Raw genomic sequence first — 16,557 nt, 5'->3', positions numbered from 1 at the left:
TGACTGTTTTCAGTCTTTTTGGTTTCATTAAATGCAGTTTTGTGGTGGTTTTGTTATAATTTGAGAGTCTTCTCGTGAGAAAAGGGGTTTTTATCCCAACACTGACTGACCTGTTGCTTAGAATCGGAGAATCACGGAGTGGTTTGGGTTGGAAGGGACCTTAAAGCTGATTTTATTCCAACCTGGAGCCTGTTTTCTCTTGCAGGTCAAGGTGTGGTGTTGGAGCGCTCTCCCTACAGCGACTTCGTTTTCCTGGATGCCATGTTCAAACAGGGATATATCCACAAGAGATGTGAGTTCCTGGCATGCAAAAGGAGGTTATTTTACCATAATCTGTCAAAAGTGTGGCAGTTTACTTTTTAAAAAAGAAAAAAAAATGTCTGCTTGGAACTTGGGATCCCTTTAGATAATCGGTTGTTCACATGTTGCTGTTCTGTGCATCAAGGACTGACCTCAAGCCGTGAGATTCCCAGTTCTTCTTCAAGGCTTTGGTGCTGCTGATGTGTTAAAGAACATGTATTCTGTGCCTTCATAGAATCATGGAATGGTTTGGGTTGGGAAAGGACCTCAAAACCCATCTTGTTCCCCTGCTGCCATGGGCAGGGACACCTTCCATAGCCCAGGTTGCTCCAAGTCCCCTCCAACCTGGCCTTGGACACTTCCAGGGATCCAGGGGCAGCCACAGCTTCTCTGGGCAACCTGTGCCAGAGCCCCAGCACTGTTACTTGTGTCCTGTGAGCCAGAGACCCCTGCAGCTCCCTGGAAATGTGGCTGAGTGTGCTGCTGGAGACAAGGGCCCCTTTAGCCTGACCGTGCTCTTGCAGCGTTGGGTGTGGGGTCAGTGATGGGCCAACAGGGCTTGGCTGCCTTGCCTTTGGAATATCAGAGAACCCAGATGTTGCTTTTATCTTTGAGAAGGAGTAAGGCTGAGGATCCAGGGAGCTACAGGCCAGTCAGCCTCTGCTTGACTGCAGGAAGGTGGTGGAGCAAGTCCTCTGGGAGGCCATGTCCAAACATATGAAGATGTGGAAGTGATGGATAATAGTCATCGTGGTTTTGTGAGAAGGAAATCCTGCTCAGACTCCTGCTAGTCAGCTCCTCCTGGCAGGCTGGACAGGGGAGAGAGGGGAGCAGTGCTTGGGGGTTATGTGATGCAAGGCTGTCACTGCTGCCTCACTTGCATTTGTGGGCAGTGTGGCTTGAAAAGTGGCTCAACTAGTGGGCTCAGACTTGGGATCAGCAGTGCAAAGCCCAGCTGGAGCCAGTAAGTACTGGAGTACCTCAGGGAGGATACTGGGGCTGGACCAGGTTTAAACTGGGTTTCAAACATGGATGATGGGACAGCGCAGCCTCAGGAGACTTTGGGTGATGCAAAACTGGGAGGGGAGTGGTTGATGCTCCATGTTTTGGCTGCTATTTAGAGGAACATGGAGAGGATGGAGAAGTGGTTGGAAGGTCTAGAATAGGGAATGCAAAGTCCTTCCCCTGGGAAGGGATATCTGCAGGCACTTGTGCATGCTGGGAGCTAAAAACTGTCTAGGAAGTTACACAGAGCACGACTTGGGGGCCCTGATGGACCCCAAGTTGAATGTGAGCCACCACTGTGTCCTTGGAGCACAGGATGCCACCAGGATGCTCCAAATCTGAAGTATTATGCCCAGTTCTGGGCTACCAGTTGAGAAAAAGTGTGAACTTACTGGGATGAGTGTAATAAAGGGCAACAAAGGTCACTGGGAAACAATGTCCAGTGTGTGAGGAGAGGCTCAGAGAGCTGGGGTTTGGGCAGGAGAGGGGAAGGCTCAGAAGAGTGTTTATAAATACCTGGTGGTGTTTCTGTGTCTGAATGACTCAGGGAGGGCAGGGATGGGGAGCACTCCTGGACAGAGCCAGTCTGTTCTCAGTGGCACCAGGGAGAGGACAAAAGGCAAAGGGCACTAATTGAAATACAAAAAGTTTCATTTGAAAGGAAAAAAAACCCTTTCCTACTGTGAAAGGAGTCAAACCCTGGAGCAGATTGCCTGGGATGTCTCTCCTGGAAATGCTGGGAGTCCTGCTCTGAGCAGAGGGGTTGAACCAGGTGGTTTGGATTCTGTGGTTTGGGGTTATGGGCACTGAGCTCCTGAGCTGTTGCTGCCTGTTCTTAGCAAATCTGGTGTTTTGGCTGCTCTTGAGGTGAAGGCAACTGTTTTCCTGACTGCCTCATGTTTCTGCTGTTTGATTTGGCATAGATTTAGGAGGTATATTTGTTTTTTAACAGCTGCTGGAAGTTGCTGGTTGTCTTTGAGAGCTGGTTTTAATCACCTGTATCTTACTGCTCTGCCTTGGTGAGGCAGCAAATCCCAGCAACCCACAGTTTAATATAAAATTCCAGGGACAAATAATGGATTGCATTGCAATCCTTACTGAGCAAACCTCTTGATTAGAGGTCCTGCTGCTCTACTGTGTCTAAATGATGGAGGAAGAACCAGATTCCACTAAACTTGAGTCAGGAATAAAACCTCCTCTTTGATAAAGCTGGGTTTAGATTCTTAGATCTAAGTGCATGTAGCTTCATAGTTTAATTCTGCTTTAATGTGGATGTTGTTTATTCTGTAAAATTCCTGAATCCTGTTTGAGGAAAAGCCTACCCTGAACTGGCTCCATGAGCCAAGAAGAGGGGACTGCAAATACAAGGGTGGGGAATGTGATTTATTTGTGTTTTATACAGGCCTTGATCACTACAAGGAGATCAAAGATATCAGCATTTGTGAATTCCTGCCACCTCACCTGGTCATTTACATAGATGCGCCTGTCCCAGAGGTGCAGAAGAGGATTCAAGAGAAAGGCAAGGTAATTTTCTCTCTTATTTTTGCTTATTTATCTCTTAATTATCTTTATTATTGCTTATCTCTTACTCATGCTGCCTGTTAATGTGTGTTGTAATCACACCCTGATGTGTGAGTCCTGTGGGCTTTGCTGCAGAATTCTGCCTCTGAAGGGCTTCTTGTCCTCTGAGGTGTCAGATCTGTGTGGTTTTTTTATATGCTTGCTTTAAAAAAAAAAAAAAAAGGCAAACCCTAACTTCTTTTTTCTTGACTGCATCAATATGCTGTGATTTCTGTAACGAGAAATTCTATAAAATTCAGCTGCTCTGAAAACCAGCTTTTGTAGCTGCTGCTTCAGGAGTCATTCCCAGGTAACAGGCAGCTTGCAGTGTATTTTAGGATTATATATGTGTGATTCCTGAGTGCCAGAAGCCCAGCTGGAGTCCCTGTCTCCAGCTTCCCAGTTGACTGCTCCTTCACACCCGTGCTGAGGTTCATGTGTGAGTCACCTGGGATCAGCAGGTTCAGTGAACCTCCTGAAATTCAGAGAATGACTGCTGGATTACTGGGCTAGTGAACTAGTCCTGGGTCAGCAAACCTGTAGGGTGCTTTTGGGGAATGACTAATCTAAATAAAGTTTTAGGTTTGGGGTTTTTTTTCTCCTTCTCTGATATTTGGACATGTGCTTGTAACTGTTCTCTGATGTGTTCTGAGGATTAAATGCTGTTTACCTTGTTCAAAGGTAATGGGAAATGCTGTCCAGGGAAGTTGATAGATTAAAAGAAAGCTTTGATTTCTTCTTGGAGTGGGTAGTTGCCCATGCATTTGTCTGAAACTGTGGAAATGTGGATGCACATTGGCATTTTCTTATGGAAAAGGTAGACTCAGATAATCTTCTCCTATTTTCTGGATGATTATCTAAAGCTTCCTTGAATGTGCAGGTAACAAGGACAGATCATTCCTTGGAAGCTGATATCTTTGAGGGCTACTCTAGCTATTTAATGCCATGTAAGGAATTTTGAACACTCCAAAATTCTGAATTCTTGAGACTTCCATTAATGTTTATGTGGTTCACTTGGATGTTTGCTTATTCCAGCTCTTGGCAGGTGGTGGAGCTCAGGCTGGAGCCTGTACTGGAGGGAAAGGAAAGAAAATTAATTCCACAACGTTGTTCTCTGTTTGTTTTTAGCCATATGAGAAAAAGGTGTCTCCTTCCTATCTCCAGCACATTGAGGATGCTTACAAGAAAACCTTCCTGCCAGAGATCAGGTTAGCAAATCAAAATGTTTTGTCTTGTAAGTCTCTGAGTAAAAATGTGTGTAAATCCTAAAATATCTGCCCATATCAGCAGATCAGGTCATGTGAGGAATCCTCCTTGTGCCATGGGGTGCAGTGTTGTGCCCTGATGATGGGGTGTTGCAGTCATGGCATAATAAATGTGTGTTCTTAATAACCTCTGGCACCAGAAAAGCCTGATGCCAACAGTGGAAAATTAGAAATGAGCTCAGGAGTGATGTGTGTTTGTGTGACCTGAGGAGAGTGTGATGCAACAGAAGCTTTTCTCAGGACTTTTTTGAGAGTTTTGGAATTTTTATCTTTCAAAAACTCCTTTCTGTTGTCATAGAATCCCAGGATGGTTTTGACTGGAAGGGACCCTAAAGACCACCTTGTTCCACCCCCTGCCCTGGGCAGGGACACCTTCCACTAGCCCAGGTTGCTCCAAGCCCTGTCCAACCTGACCTTGGGCACTTCCAGGGATCCAGGGGCAGCCACAGCTTCTCTGGGCAACCTGTGCCAGGGCCTCCCCACCCTCTCAGGGAAGAATTTCTTCCCAATGTCCCGCCTAACCCTGCCTGCTGTCAGTGGGAAACCATTCCCACTCATCACTTTCTGGGCTCCCCCGGCTTTCTCAAGCTGGGAAGCAAAAACATGTTCCCTATAAACTTGAGATGAGGTAGTTTGCCAGCTGTCCCAGTTCTTATAAAAGAGCTCCATCAAAAATCACATTGTCTTAAAGACCTAAAAGCAGCCTTGGGTCCCTCATAACCAAACAGAATTCTGGAAGGGAAACTCTTGAGCCATCAAAACTGTCTGTAATGGTGTGAGTTCTGGGGTGTTCATGAGGCTGATTATTGAGTTCCATTGAAATCCAGGTGCATCCTCGGGTGTTTTGTAGCCTCCCTGTCTCCCCTTGGCTCTTGCTCCATCTGCCCTGGCACATCACTGTAATGGCTCTGTCAGCAACTGAACTGAATAACTTGGATATTGAGCTTGTCACTCACACAGGCAGGAGCTGCTGGTGTGATGTACACAACCAGCTGCCTCCCACTGTGTTCCCCCCAGCCAGGGAATGATAGGGAATAAGGATGGAGAAGGAGGCAGGGTGGGAAGCCTTGGGACTGCCACCCCCCTGAGGGCACACGGCTCGAGTTTACTGGCGAGGAGAAAAATGCTGCTTTGGTCCTTGGATCACATCGAGCCCCAGATACATCTCATGGTGTTTAGTGAGGCAAAATCCTAAATCCTGCTGGGATTTCAACTCCCTGCCCTTTGTCTGTGCATGGTCAGTACACTTGTTAAGCACACACCCTCTGCTTGGCATCCTGTCAGTGGATGGGCTCAGGGTGACCTGTCACATCAATCTTTGTCTCTGTCCCCTTGATGGGGGACAGTTGGGAACGTGTGAAACCAGCTTTGTGCATCCCTGGACCTCTGGATGGCTCCTGTCTTGGATCAGTACAGGAACCACAGCTGCCTTTAACTGTTTGTTTGCTGGCAGAGTGATGCAGTGAGCTGTCACTAGACACTGATTCCCTGGGTCTTGAGAGAGCCCAAAATCTGGTTCAGACAGTCTAAAAAGAGGAATTACAGACTGCTGAGCCAACTCCTGCACGGTTCCCATGTTCATGCTTAAGTTTGGTTGTTCTCTTGAAATGCAGTTTGTTTCTGGGCAAAACTCCTGTTACCTTGTTCTATTTAACTGGAGCAACCTGATGCTGCTTGAAGTGTTTTATAGTGGGTATTTGCTTTAAAATGGGTGTTTCTGTTCTAGTCTGGCATGTTTATGAATGTCTTTAATGTTTTTATGGGTGGTGATTTGTGAGCTGGGTGCTGTGGCAGGTGCTGCCTGGTGATTTGGAACAGACAGCGCTTGGGTTTTGTTTGATTTTTTTTTTTTTCCCCCTTTTTCCTGGACCAGAGCCTTAAGATTGCTAATGTTCCCTTTCATATCCAGTACTGCTTCCACTGAGCAGCTGTTTTCTCTTAAGGAAAGCTCTGATAATCTGCAGAGTCACTGAGCAGCTGTTTTCTCTTAATGAAGCCCTGATAATCTGCAGAGTCAAATCAAGGGATGGGATCAAGTGGTTTGATCTGCATTGTTAATGCAATTGCTGCTATAAGGCTCTGCTCAAGTCTGACCTCTCCCTTGGGTTGATACTGAAGAGAAGCTGTGGCTGCCCCATCCCTGGAAGTGTCCAAGGCCAGGTTGAAGGAACCTGGGCTAGTGGAAGGTGTCCCTGCCCATAGCAGGGGGTGGGACTGGATGGGCTTTAAGGTCTCTTCCAGCTCAAACCATCTGGGATTCTATGAAATTTTCCTCCTTGCCCTTCAGCTTTGCTGTGTGTTGTTTGATACAATGTGCACCCTGGGCTTCTATTTTATTTTCTCTTAATTTGTTAGCCAAAGGAAAGGTCTTCCAGCTGGAGCAGGTTTGGGAGCAGCTGTTGCTGAGGTCAGCTGAACATGTGTAGTATGAAACATGTTCATATAGGAACTCCTCTTGTGGCCATGCTCTGCAAATGCCTTTTCCCTGGAGGCTGCTGGGTGATTAACAAAACAGTCTTGTAACCAGGAAACATTAACTTTTTAAAATCTTTTTACAGTTGCAGATCCTGCTGCCTGCGTTTGTATTGGTTCAGTTATCTCAGTAAATAGTGATGAATGTGTGTATTCTAAAAATTACTCACAGGTAGTAATGTACTTGTGAAAAGGAAAGTCCTCTGAAGTTTTGGGTTAGACTGGTTGAAAATTCCACTTAGCTTCAAGTAGATTGGGCAGTTGTAACTGGGGCAAGGAGCCACATTTGTTAAATGAAAACAAATTCATAGGTGTGATTTTTATTCTTTTGAGCTGAAATTATGTAGGTTCCCTAGGCCATCTGCCCTTTAAAAGCAATTTTCCACCAGGAAAGAAGCAGCCGACAGGTGTAACAGGAATTATTACTGTGAGCATTCTAAAAAGTTGTAACGATTCTGGTTTGGTGTCTGTGCCTTTTAACTTGGTTTCTGTTCATTCTGGAGCAGGGCAGAGGGTGGGGCAGAGCAGCTGGATCAGGGGAATTCAGTGTCTTCCCTCTTTGCAGCGAGAACAGTGAAGTTCTGCAGTACACGGCAGCTGAGGCCGAGGATGTGGAGAAGGTGAGTTTGCTGCATGAATGGAATTCTGTATGTTCTACACAGGGTCTGAACTCGAATATTTCCATCAGTGTCACTTTGTCAGGACAGTGGAAGTTGGTGCCCAGGTTTCTGTGTGATAAAACAGCTGCTGTTTTCCAAAAACTAGTCGTGATTTGGTTGTAGCAGAGATCTGTGTTCCCAGAGCTGTTCCAGGCTTTGTAACCCTGCATTATTCATCTGTATGAGCTGGCAAGTTTTTTTCTCCATTGGTTTTGCAAGACATGTTAACCCTGGACCAAGCCAAAAAACTGCCTTCTCATTGCTAAAAATAATCTCTCTCTTCTGAGACAGGATTGACACGAGATCACTGCTTCCTCCTACTCAAGTATGTTACTTTTTTTGGAGCAAATTTAATATTATTTGCCTTATTTCACTGAACATTCCTGCTCATGGAGGGTTACTGGTGGGATAACAGAAGCCTTTTGCTTCTCCATCATTAATTTTCCTCTGTAGCTGCTGTTCCCTGATGGGAAGAGCAACAAGTTTTTTTGTGGTTCTGGACAGGTTTGTAGTGGGCCCATTTCAGTTCTAGGGATAGAGCTCTAATAATAACAATAATACTGTGTTGATGATGATAATCCTACATGGAAGCTTGCAGAGGAGTCATCCCTGCCTGGGAGGAGGGAGAGGAGAGTAGCCCTGGGTCTTCATCCTGACTAGGTGAAATATCTACCCTCCTTATACACAGCCCAGTCTTCTCCTCCTAGGTTTGCATCACATGATCTTACTGGAACTGTAGTATCTACTTCATTAATCTTATTAGCATAAGGGAATTAATTTTAATATTTAAATGACCCTTCATCAGGCAAAAGTTACTTTTTTTTGGCCATGGTGTCCTTCAAAGTTCTGGTCGTACGACTTTGTGAAGCAGAAAATATTGATAAGGACTTTTTCCTGGTCCTAAAAATTGTTCCCCCTTTTCCCCCTCCCTCCCTTAGCTGTGAGTCTCTAGGCCTTTGGTTCCCTTTGTGGGTGTGTGCCACATTTTGGGTCCTGTGTTGTTGTGAATGGATTTGTGGGTTCTCCTGCAATGGGTAATAGAGGTTATTAGATAATTAAGCAGTAGACTTGTGAGGCAGTGTGGGGTTATACCCACAAAAAGGGCTGGTGGCTTCAGTGTGACAGCAGATAAACAGAAAAAATATATAAAAAGTAGAGCTCAAATGACATCACAAGGTTGTGATGTGGATGAGAATATATAGTTATTTTTTCTGGATAACAACATAAAAGCGAGGATAAGATGTGAGAACCGTGGTGTTTCAAGAGGGTATCCAGGGATGTTTGGTAGAAGGAAAGTTGGGATGAGGGTTATTTGCCTGTTTTCTCCCCTTCCATCTCTCTGGACACGTCTTAAAATGGTCTGAATAAAGCAGCTTGTTTCCTCCCTGGATTTTTTGCAGTAAACCCCATTGCTAGAGATTTGATTTTAATCCCTTAAATCGGGGTTTAAAGTCAGTCTAAAGCTCTTATTGTTCAAGTAGGGAGTCTCCCAAGCTCAGCAATCTTGAGCCATCACTGTAAATAGGGTCATCAGATGCACTGATGGAGTTCTTAATTTGGCTGGACAAATCTGGACTAGAGGAAGGATTAGCATTTGGAAGTTAAAATACAAGATCATTAAGGTTGGTAAAGACCCGTAAGATTATAAAATCCATGATGTGATCGTTGGATGTTGGTGATAGATACTGGTACTTGCTCTGCTTCAAAGAATAAAGCTGTTTTTTTTTCTTTTCTGTTCAGATTCAGTTCACCTTTGGAATAACACAGTAGAAATTGGGAAACAGGGGTTGGCAGGAGGGATTTGGCTTTGGCTTGTGAGGTGTGTGTTCACACTCTTGGTAGGCAGCAATGTTCATTAGCTCGCTTCAATCTACAGATTATTTGGGCTTTGGGAGCTTAATTTTTTATGGTCTCGGAATTTAATAACTTTTGATTTGCTCATAGCAGACACACACAGCTTAGAAATGATTCTGGAAGTGTCTTTTGAAAAGGTCAGTTGGGGTTTCACGTGGTAATTACCATTGGTAGTGGTGGCTAACGGGGTAATGAGTGCTGAAATGAGCTTCATTAGGGTGGTTCAGACTGGTTTTACATGAGGATAAAACCGGGAATACAAAGTTAGCTCTATGTTTAAATGTTGTTTTGAAAGCCCTGGATATTTGCTGCTGATTCCCAGGGGGTGCCAGGGCATTCCTTATAAATTAAGCAGCTATTCTTCTATCTGGTTGGGAAGTTGATACCATTGTTAATGAGCTGCTGGGAGAGAGATCTCTGATCTGATAATAACAGTGAGAAAAAACTAATTTGGATGCAGATTCCTCTCTCTCCCCTGGAACACATTTTGAGCCCTGTTGTATCAACTCTGTGATCAGTCCAGTCATCAGGCAGCAGTGAGTTTTCAGATCTTGGCTGTGGAGCAGAGAAGGAATTGCTTTTGTGTAGGCAAAGGGAAGTATGGTAGAGGTTCAGCTCTTAAATTGAATAATTAAAATCAGTAATGGCTTTTTGAACTAACTCACTGGTCACTGGCTTTATGTGAAAAGTAGGTTTTCTGTGCTCACACCTGCAGTATCTGGTGTGCCAACTGCCCCCTTGTAAGGCATTAAAAGTGCTTAGAAAACACTTACATTGGATGTTAGGCACAACTTTTTCACTGAAAGGGTGGACAAACACCGGCACAGGCTGCCCAGGGCAGTGCTGGAATCACCATCCCTGGAAGTCTTCAAAAAACGTGTGGATGTGGCACTTGGGGACGTGGGTTAGTGGTGGCCTTGGCAGTGCTGGGGGAGTGGTTGGACTTGATGATCTTAGAGGGCTTTTCTAACCTTGATAATTTTCTGATGACTCTAAACTTGCTTGGAGTCTAAATATGCTTTGGTGGTGTCACGCCAACTGTATTTTTTTAAGACTTTCTCTGCAAAATTAATCTTTAAACCCATTATAATTATTCCTTTTATTTCTTAATGTTAGGAATACAAGGGTTTTTCATGTATTATTTTATCTTTCATTACTGGCATCTGTTTACTTGTCAATATGTCATCAGGATTTTGGTCCTGACCTCACACCTTTGTCTTTTCCCTCTGGAAAAAAAGGGATGGTTGGAGCTGTAACAATCCAAGTTGCTTCAAGGCGCTATCTCCACCTCATCATGCACCTGAAGTGCATCCCCCTGACACCAGTTCAGGTTTCCTTCAGGTCCAGCCAGCCATGTGTGATGAGCAATTACCTGGTGGACCAGCAAAGATCTGTTTTCTGCTGGAGCCAGGCTGGAAATGAAGCTCAAATCTGGGATTGATAAGTCTGGGGATGCTGAAGGAATGATTTGCTGAGCTGGCATTCCTTGTTTGAAGGGTTCTGGGTGCTGAGCTATAGGTGTTACCTTTCCTTTCTGCTCAGGGATCATCCATGCCTGGGTAGGTCCTGATGGACAGTGAAATCCTGAGCCTTTGGAGACTCATCAGTGCAGCTACTCCAGGTCTGGTTGAGCTTCCCAGCCTGAAACATGCCTTTGTTTCTGTGATGTGAACCACACAGCACCCAGAGGCAGATGCCAGTTGTGTCAGTGAATGAGCCACTGAGCCTTTCTGGAAATAAACCCAACACCACACAAGTGTCCTGTGGAACATGGCGATTCTTTTTGTAACAAAAAAGGGGGTTAAATTTAGATTTATTTCCATTTTCTCCTCCTTCTCCCTCAGAGGGGGGGGTTGTAGTTCTTTACTTTTCAACCCCAACAGCAGGCTGAGGAAGAATGTCTTGGATCAGGTAAGGATTGGGAAATAAGGCACCTCCCAGCCAGTTTATTCCCTGCCATCCAAGGCTGAAAGCACCAGGATCTTCAGAGCTGGGCCTGCCCCGTGCTTGTGGCAGGACCACAACCTCCTGAAACAGGGTGGCAGATGGTGATGTTCTCTCCAAACATTTGCCTTGTTAACACAGCTCTAGCAGTGAAGCCTTTTTCATTTGTTTAATAATCTATATTGATGATTTAATTGATTTTTTTTGGATGTTCTGATCAAACCACCTTTCCCATTCTGCTCCCAGGTTATTGAAGACATTGAGTACCTGAAGTTTGACAAGGGGCCATGGCTGGAGCAGGATGATGTTTCTTACCACCATTTGAGACTTTAGTAAGTATGATGTCATCCAGTCACTGAGCATTTCTTAGCATCAGATCTCAGGGAAAATGGTCAAAGCCTTGGGTCCTTAAAGGTGGGGTTGCATTTTGCAATATTGGAGCTTGGCACTGCTGTGGCATTTTGCTCCAGACAAACTTAGGGCTGGGTTTTATTAAAAAGATCCTTGTCTGCCTAGTTGGATGTGAAGAGATCCAACTTCAGGCTGAATGTGCAGGTAGCAAGTGCAGTGTAGTTACATTTTTGAAACAAAATGTAAGAGTTGTATTGTTTTCATTAATTTCTGGTTGTCTCACGGGTTAACAGAAACACAGGGATTTTTTTTTTAATTGAATATCTGTCCCTGAATTTTTGTCTTTATTGTGACAGGCATTGGAGCAGTAAGTTAAACATTTTTTTTTTTAGGCTTCTGACATTCTTTGCCTGTTACTTTACTGTTACTTCAAATGCCTCCTGAAATGAGAGATAATGTTCCTTTTCTATGTTTTTTTCTATCAAGGAGGGAGGAGAAACTGCAGAAGAGCAGTGTTGGGTGGTGTCTGAGAGAAACAAGTCATGATTTGGGTGCATTTTAACTATCTAAGACAAGGTTTCTTTGTGTAGTAATTGGAGGGTAATATCTGGTGACTTAGACCCTGCAAAATTATTTCAATCAGATTTCCTTTGAAAGAGAAAATAATTTGCTTGTTTTCCTATAGCTCCACACTAGTGCAGGTATTAAGAAAGGATTATTAATTGCAGTGTGTAGGAGGGAGTTAAAGCAAAGCATTCAATTAGAGCAGGGTGTTCAAGTACTGTATGAAAATTCAACTTTGCAGCTGTAGAAGGGAATAAATTGCTTTAAGGACTCAATTTTTCACTGAACCCTGGAGGAGGGTGAGAGGGTCTCCTGTACAAGGCTCTTGTTGTTGTAGATAATACAAAATTATTTCTTCTTTTGGCAGCATGTGGCTGTTTTAAGATCTTACACTGCAATGAACTGCTTATTTAAATCACAGAATATCCTATGTTGGAAGTTTCTCATGTTACCTCCAGAAAGTGCAGCGAGCCTGCTGCATCTTCCTCGTTGGAATTGCCTCCCTAAGCATCCAAAGCCAATCTCAGATGCTAGTCCATGAACCTTGATGCTTTCCTCACTTGTTCCAGTGCCCAGGTAGCAAAGAGCTCGTGCTCCCCAGCCTTTGGCAGGTTTGCAGGTGTCCAGTGCCTGTGGTAATTTTTCCTTCAGAAAGTGGGTTTTCGGGTCGTTCCCGGTGCCTGTTTGGGTGCTGGCACGTGCTGCCCTCTCCTGGGTGTTTGTGGGAGGCTGCAGCTGGTTTTTAGGATCATTTTAAGTTGGAAAACCCCTCTGGGATCATTGAGCCCAACCATTTCCCCAGCACTGCCAAGGCCACCACTGAACCACGTCCCCGAGTGCCACATCCACATGGCTTTTGAATCATTTCAGGGACAGTGACTCCACCACTGCCCTGGGCTGCCTGTGCCAATGCCTGACCACCCTTTCAGTAAAGAAATTTCCCCTAATATCCAATACCTAACATGAGTTCTGCTCTGTTTGGTTTTCCATCTGTGACTGCTTCCTTTGCTGACCTCCCAGGTTTTGGGGCTGACTTGGGCTGTGATGTTCCCTTCCAACTTCAGCTTGTACCAGCATGTCTGGGGGATGGGATGGATGGGCAGGGGTGAGGAGAACTTTTTCACTGCTCATACAGAGGGTCTAATGCACAGAAACCCCAGCAGGGCCTCTGCCTAATTAATGCAAATAATTCAGCTAATCAGACCGGTGAGCCGCACCCACGTGAAATCAGTTGTATAATGATCCTTTTATCTCCCTGCCTTGCCCTTGAGTGCTCTCCCTTGCTCTAGTGTGACTGTGGGATCTCTTGGGAAAAGGTAAAAATGGTTGTATTTGTGTCAGGAAGCTGGATGGATCTCAGGATGCTCTCCACATCTTTCCAAGTCCAACACAAACCCTTCTTAAATGTCTCCAGAAGTTCCTCTGCTGTCACTGCCCCATCTCAGGCACTTTATCTGTGCCTTTCCCAGTACAGTCAGTCTGTCCACACACACTGCAGAAGACACCATGTTTTGGGATGAAGAGCTGTAGGCTGTGTGGTGTAGCCTGTGTTACTTTACCAGCTGGTGGGGGGAATTTACTGCTTGTGACTTGTTGCATCAGACAAGTCCACAGGTAAATAAATCTGTTGTATCCCTGCAGCTCCTTCAGAATTTGGTACAGTAGAACCTGGGAGAGGTAGAGCAGAGAACTTGGGAGTGAGGGAGAGAGACCCTTCATTCTCATTTCCCTTGAAACTCAGGGACACCTTCTACTAGACCAGGTTGCTCCAAACCCCATCCAACCTGGCTTCTTGCTTCAGTTGAAACACTTGTCTGTAATTTCCTCTTTGCAGTAGCTTTTATTGGTTTGAAGAGCTGTTGTTGCACCTTGTCCCCTTTTTCTTGCAGACCTGCTTTTCTTGGAAAACTTTTTTTTTTTTTTTTGCTCTCAGTGTTGATGGTGAGTGTTGCTCACCTTGGCCATGGCATTCCTGTTCTGCCTGGACAAATGAGGGGAACTGAGACCCTTTGGCAGAAGGAGGAAAATTAACTTTCATTATCCATAAACACAGAATTGAACTTGGTATGGTTCTGTTTGCTGCCTCTTAGGCCAGTGAGTGCTTTTAGCTTGGAAGGAAGGTCACTTGAGGCTTTTGTGACTATGCCAGCATCAGGTGTTGAGAAATCACAGCCCAGCCTATGCAAACTCAGAGTTTTTTTTGTAGGGTTGACTGGTTTATTTTTTTCTAAGCAGTCTCCTTCCCTTACCCCACCTTGCACCCTTGGCAGGGTTCATCAGTCTTCCTAATGTTTGCTGGGGGACTGTGTTTTATACATTGATGGAAAATGAAACCTCAGTTGCTCGTGTGTCACCACTGCAGGCTCCCTGAAAAATGAGTGTATCCTGCTGGAAGCTGTCTGTGGGGGAAGCAGGAATGTGTCAGTCCTGATTCCTCAACACCTGCTCCTGCTGGGCAGAGTGTGAATTAGGTGTGTTATAGGTGCTTTTGGAGAAGAGATGAGCCACCCGTGGCTGTGGAATACTTCCAGGTGTGATTCCTGTGGGAAGAACCCTGGATAACAGGGTTATGTGAGCTGAAATCTAATGTTCTTAAATTATTGGGACCACACTTCCATGCTCTGTTACCTTTGAAACGTGACACAGCCTCATAGGTAAAGGTGCTGCATAATGAGAGCTGCTCCAAGAAAGTGTGGTGAAGACTCAGAAAAGAGTAAATAATGATGATTTTCTCCTGAGGGGAGAGAGAGAGAAAACTAAGGAAACATAAAAGGTGCCTTTAAATGCTTCCTGCTGAGCAGGGAATTAGTCCTGGCAAGCGCCTGTGGTTTTGTGGTTGGACATTGTTGTGGCAGGTGTCTTTGGGCGTGCTTTTAGTCAGCATTCCAAGTTTTTTCTGGAGGTGCAGAGCAGAGCCTGGAGAAGCCATCCTTAGCTTTGCATTCTTTCCTTGTACAGTGAGAGCAAAGTCTGAAGAGCAGCAGGTTTGCCATCCTGGCCGTTAACTAAAATAAACTGGGCCTGGGAATTGTCCTCCACAAGTTGCCACTTGGCTGAGATTCAGGAAAGAATGGATGAACTGTACACTGTAGACTACTAGACAAGGTTTGTGTGTGTGAAGTTTTGCTTCTTAAGTACCTGGGCTCGTTTTTGTGGCTTCCAGCACGTGAAATACACATTTAATGTGGGTGAGGATAAATAATGTCACAGTTTGCAGGAAGCATCTCAAGTGTTGAACCTGGTCCTTTATCCTCACCTTCTCCCATCTCTGCTTTTACTGGATTATTGTATTTCCTCACTGGTTTGTCTGCAGGAGGATAATTTGCAGTGTGAATGTCAGGATGTGTTAGCAAACTAGTTCATTTGTTGAAACTCTTCAGTGCTGGGAGGCGAGGTCCCAAAATTTGTGATTCATGGGGGAAAAAATTAATTTCCTAAAGATGATAAACTTCGCTTTGCTCAGGGGATGTGCTTGACGTGCATGTCAATATTTGTAAAGACGTGCAATTGACTGAAAACAGCACAATTTGCAGAGTTTTTCGTGTTGAATTTAGGGTTTGGTCAGTGTTGACTGGAGATGGATGTGTTTTCCCCAAACACATCCAGGTGGCACTGTCGGCCTGTGTGTGACACCACAGGCAGCAGGAGCCTTTCTAGCAGTTTCTCAGGCATTTTAAATTCGGGATATCTGAAAGTGCTGGTGCTGTGCAGTGTGGATTTTTGGTGGATCCTGATATCTGTCATTGCAGCTGCTGCAGCCAATTTTCCCTGGTTCTTCCCAGGCAGGATGCTAGAGGCACTGCCTGCTTTCAGACCCTGTTGTTGCCTCAGTACTGATCCATTTAGTATGGGAATTTAGCAAGATAATGTGTGGGGGATTCAATAAAAACACTTTATTTACCTTATATAAAGCAAAAAAGCCAGAAGTGCCTCATGGAAAAGGCTCTCAGGAATGATGGAGGAAAAACTTGGAGGAGGGAATGGAGAAGCAGGGAGGAGTTGGAGCAGGAGCAAACTGGAGGCAAGGATGAGGGGAACAACACAATGTATGTGTGAGGAAAAGGATAAATGTTTGTCATAACTGGAAAATAGCCAAAACCTTTGAAAGTGCTATTTAACAGAAAAGTAATTCTTTTAATCTTAGAATTCCAGAACGGTTTGGGGTGGGAGGGACCTTGAAGCTCACCAGGTTCCACCAGGGACACCTTCCACTCTCCCAGGTTGCTCCAAGGCCTGTCCAGACCTTGGACACTTCCAGGATGGGGCAACCACAGCTTGTCTGGGCAAATTTGGACAAACTGGGAATTGATGCTGCCGTTGTTGGGGGCAGGATGTGAACTAACTGCTCCTGTTCCTTCTCCTTGTTTTTCCCCCTCAGTGTCCAGGACAAAAATTTAGTGCTGGATTCTGTAACCATCCCTAGCTTCATTCCAGAGGTCACCATTGGAGGCACCGAGTTCGACAGGATCTATTACGAGTTTCGAGCGGTGAGTGCTGCTGGGGGGGGGTGTGACAGCCAGGGGACACCCCTCAGGGGGGTGTGACAGCCAGGGGACACCCCTCAGGGGGGTGTGACAGCCAGG

General features: G+C 45.1%; 1 protein-coding gene across 1 annotated transcript in view; it reads left to right on the top strand.

The window, feature by feature from the left end:
* Positions 1–16,557, top strand: part of NDUFA10 (NADH:ubiquinone oxidoreductase subunit A10) — a 28,589-nt gene that overhangs the window by 2,271 nt on the left and 9,761 nt on the right. Inside the window, exons 4-9 of the mRNA XM_027698599.1 lie at positions 206–292; positions 2,708–2,829; positions 3,994–4,073; positions 7,168–7,222; positions 11,306–11,391; positions 16,353–16,461. Coding sequence (XP_027554400.1) covers positions 206–292; positions 2,708–2,829; positions 3,994–4,073; positions 7,168–7,222; positions 11,306–11,391; positions 16,353–16,461 — 539 coding nt within the window. The remainder of the gene's footprint in view (positions 1–205; positions 293–2,707; positions 2,830–3,993; positions 4,074–7,167; positions 7,223–11,305; positions 11,392–16,352; positions 16,462–16,557) is intronic.

Source organism: Neopelma chrysocephalum, unplaced genomic scaffold (assembly GCF_003984885.1).
Source record: "Neopelma chrysocephalum unplaced genomic scaffold, ASM398488v2 Primary Assembly neopelma1_130, whole genome shotgun sequence".
In the NCBI taxonomy this organism is placed as follows: Eukaryota; Metazoa; Chordata; class Aves; order Passeriformes; family Pipridae; genus Neopelma; species Neopelma chrysocephalum.
The sequence above is the reverse complement of the archived record's forward strand: the minus strand, read 5'-3'. Positions and strand labels throughout refer to the sequence as shown.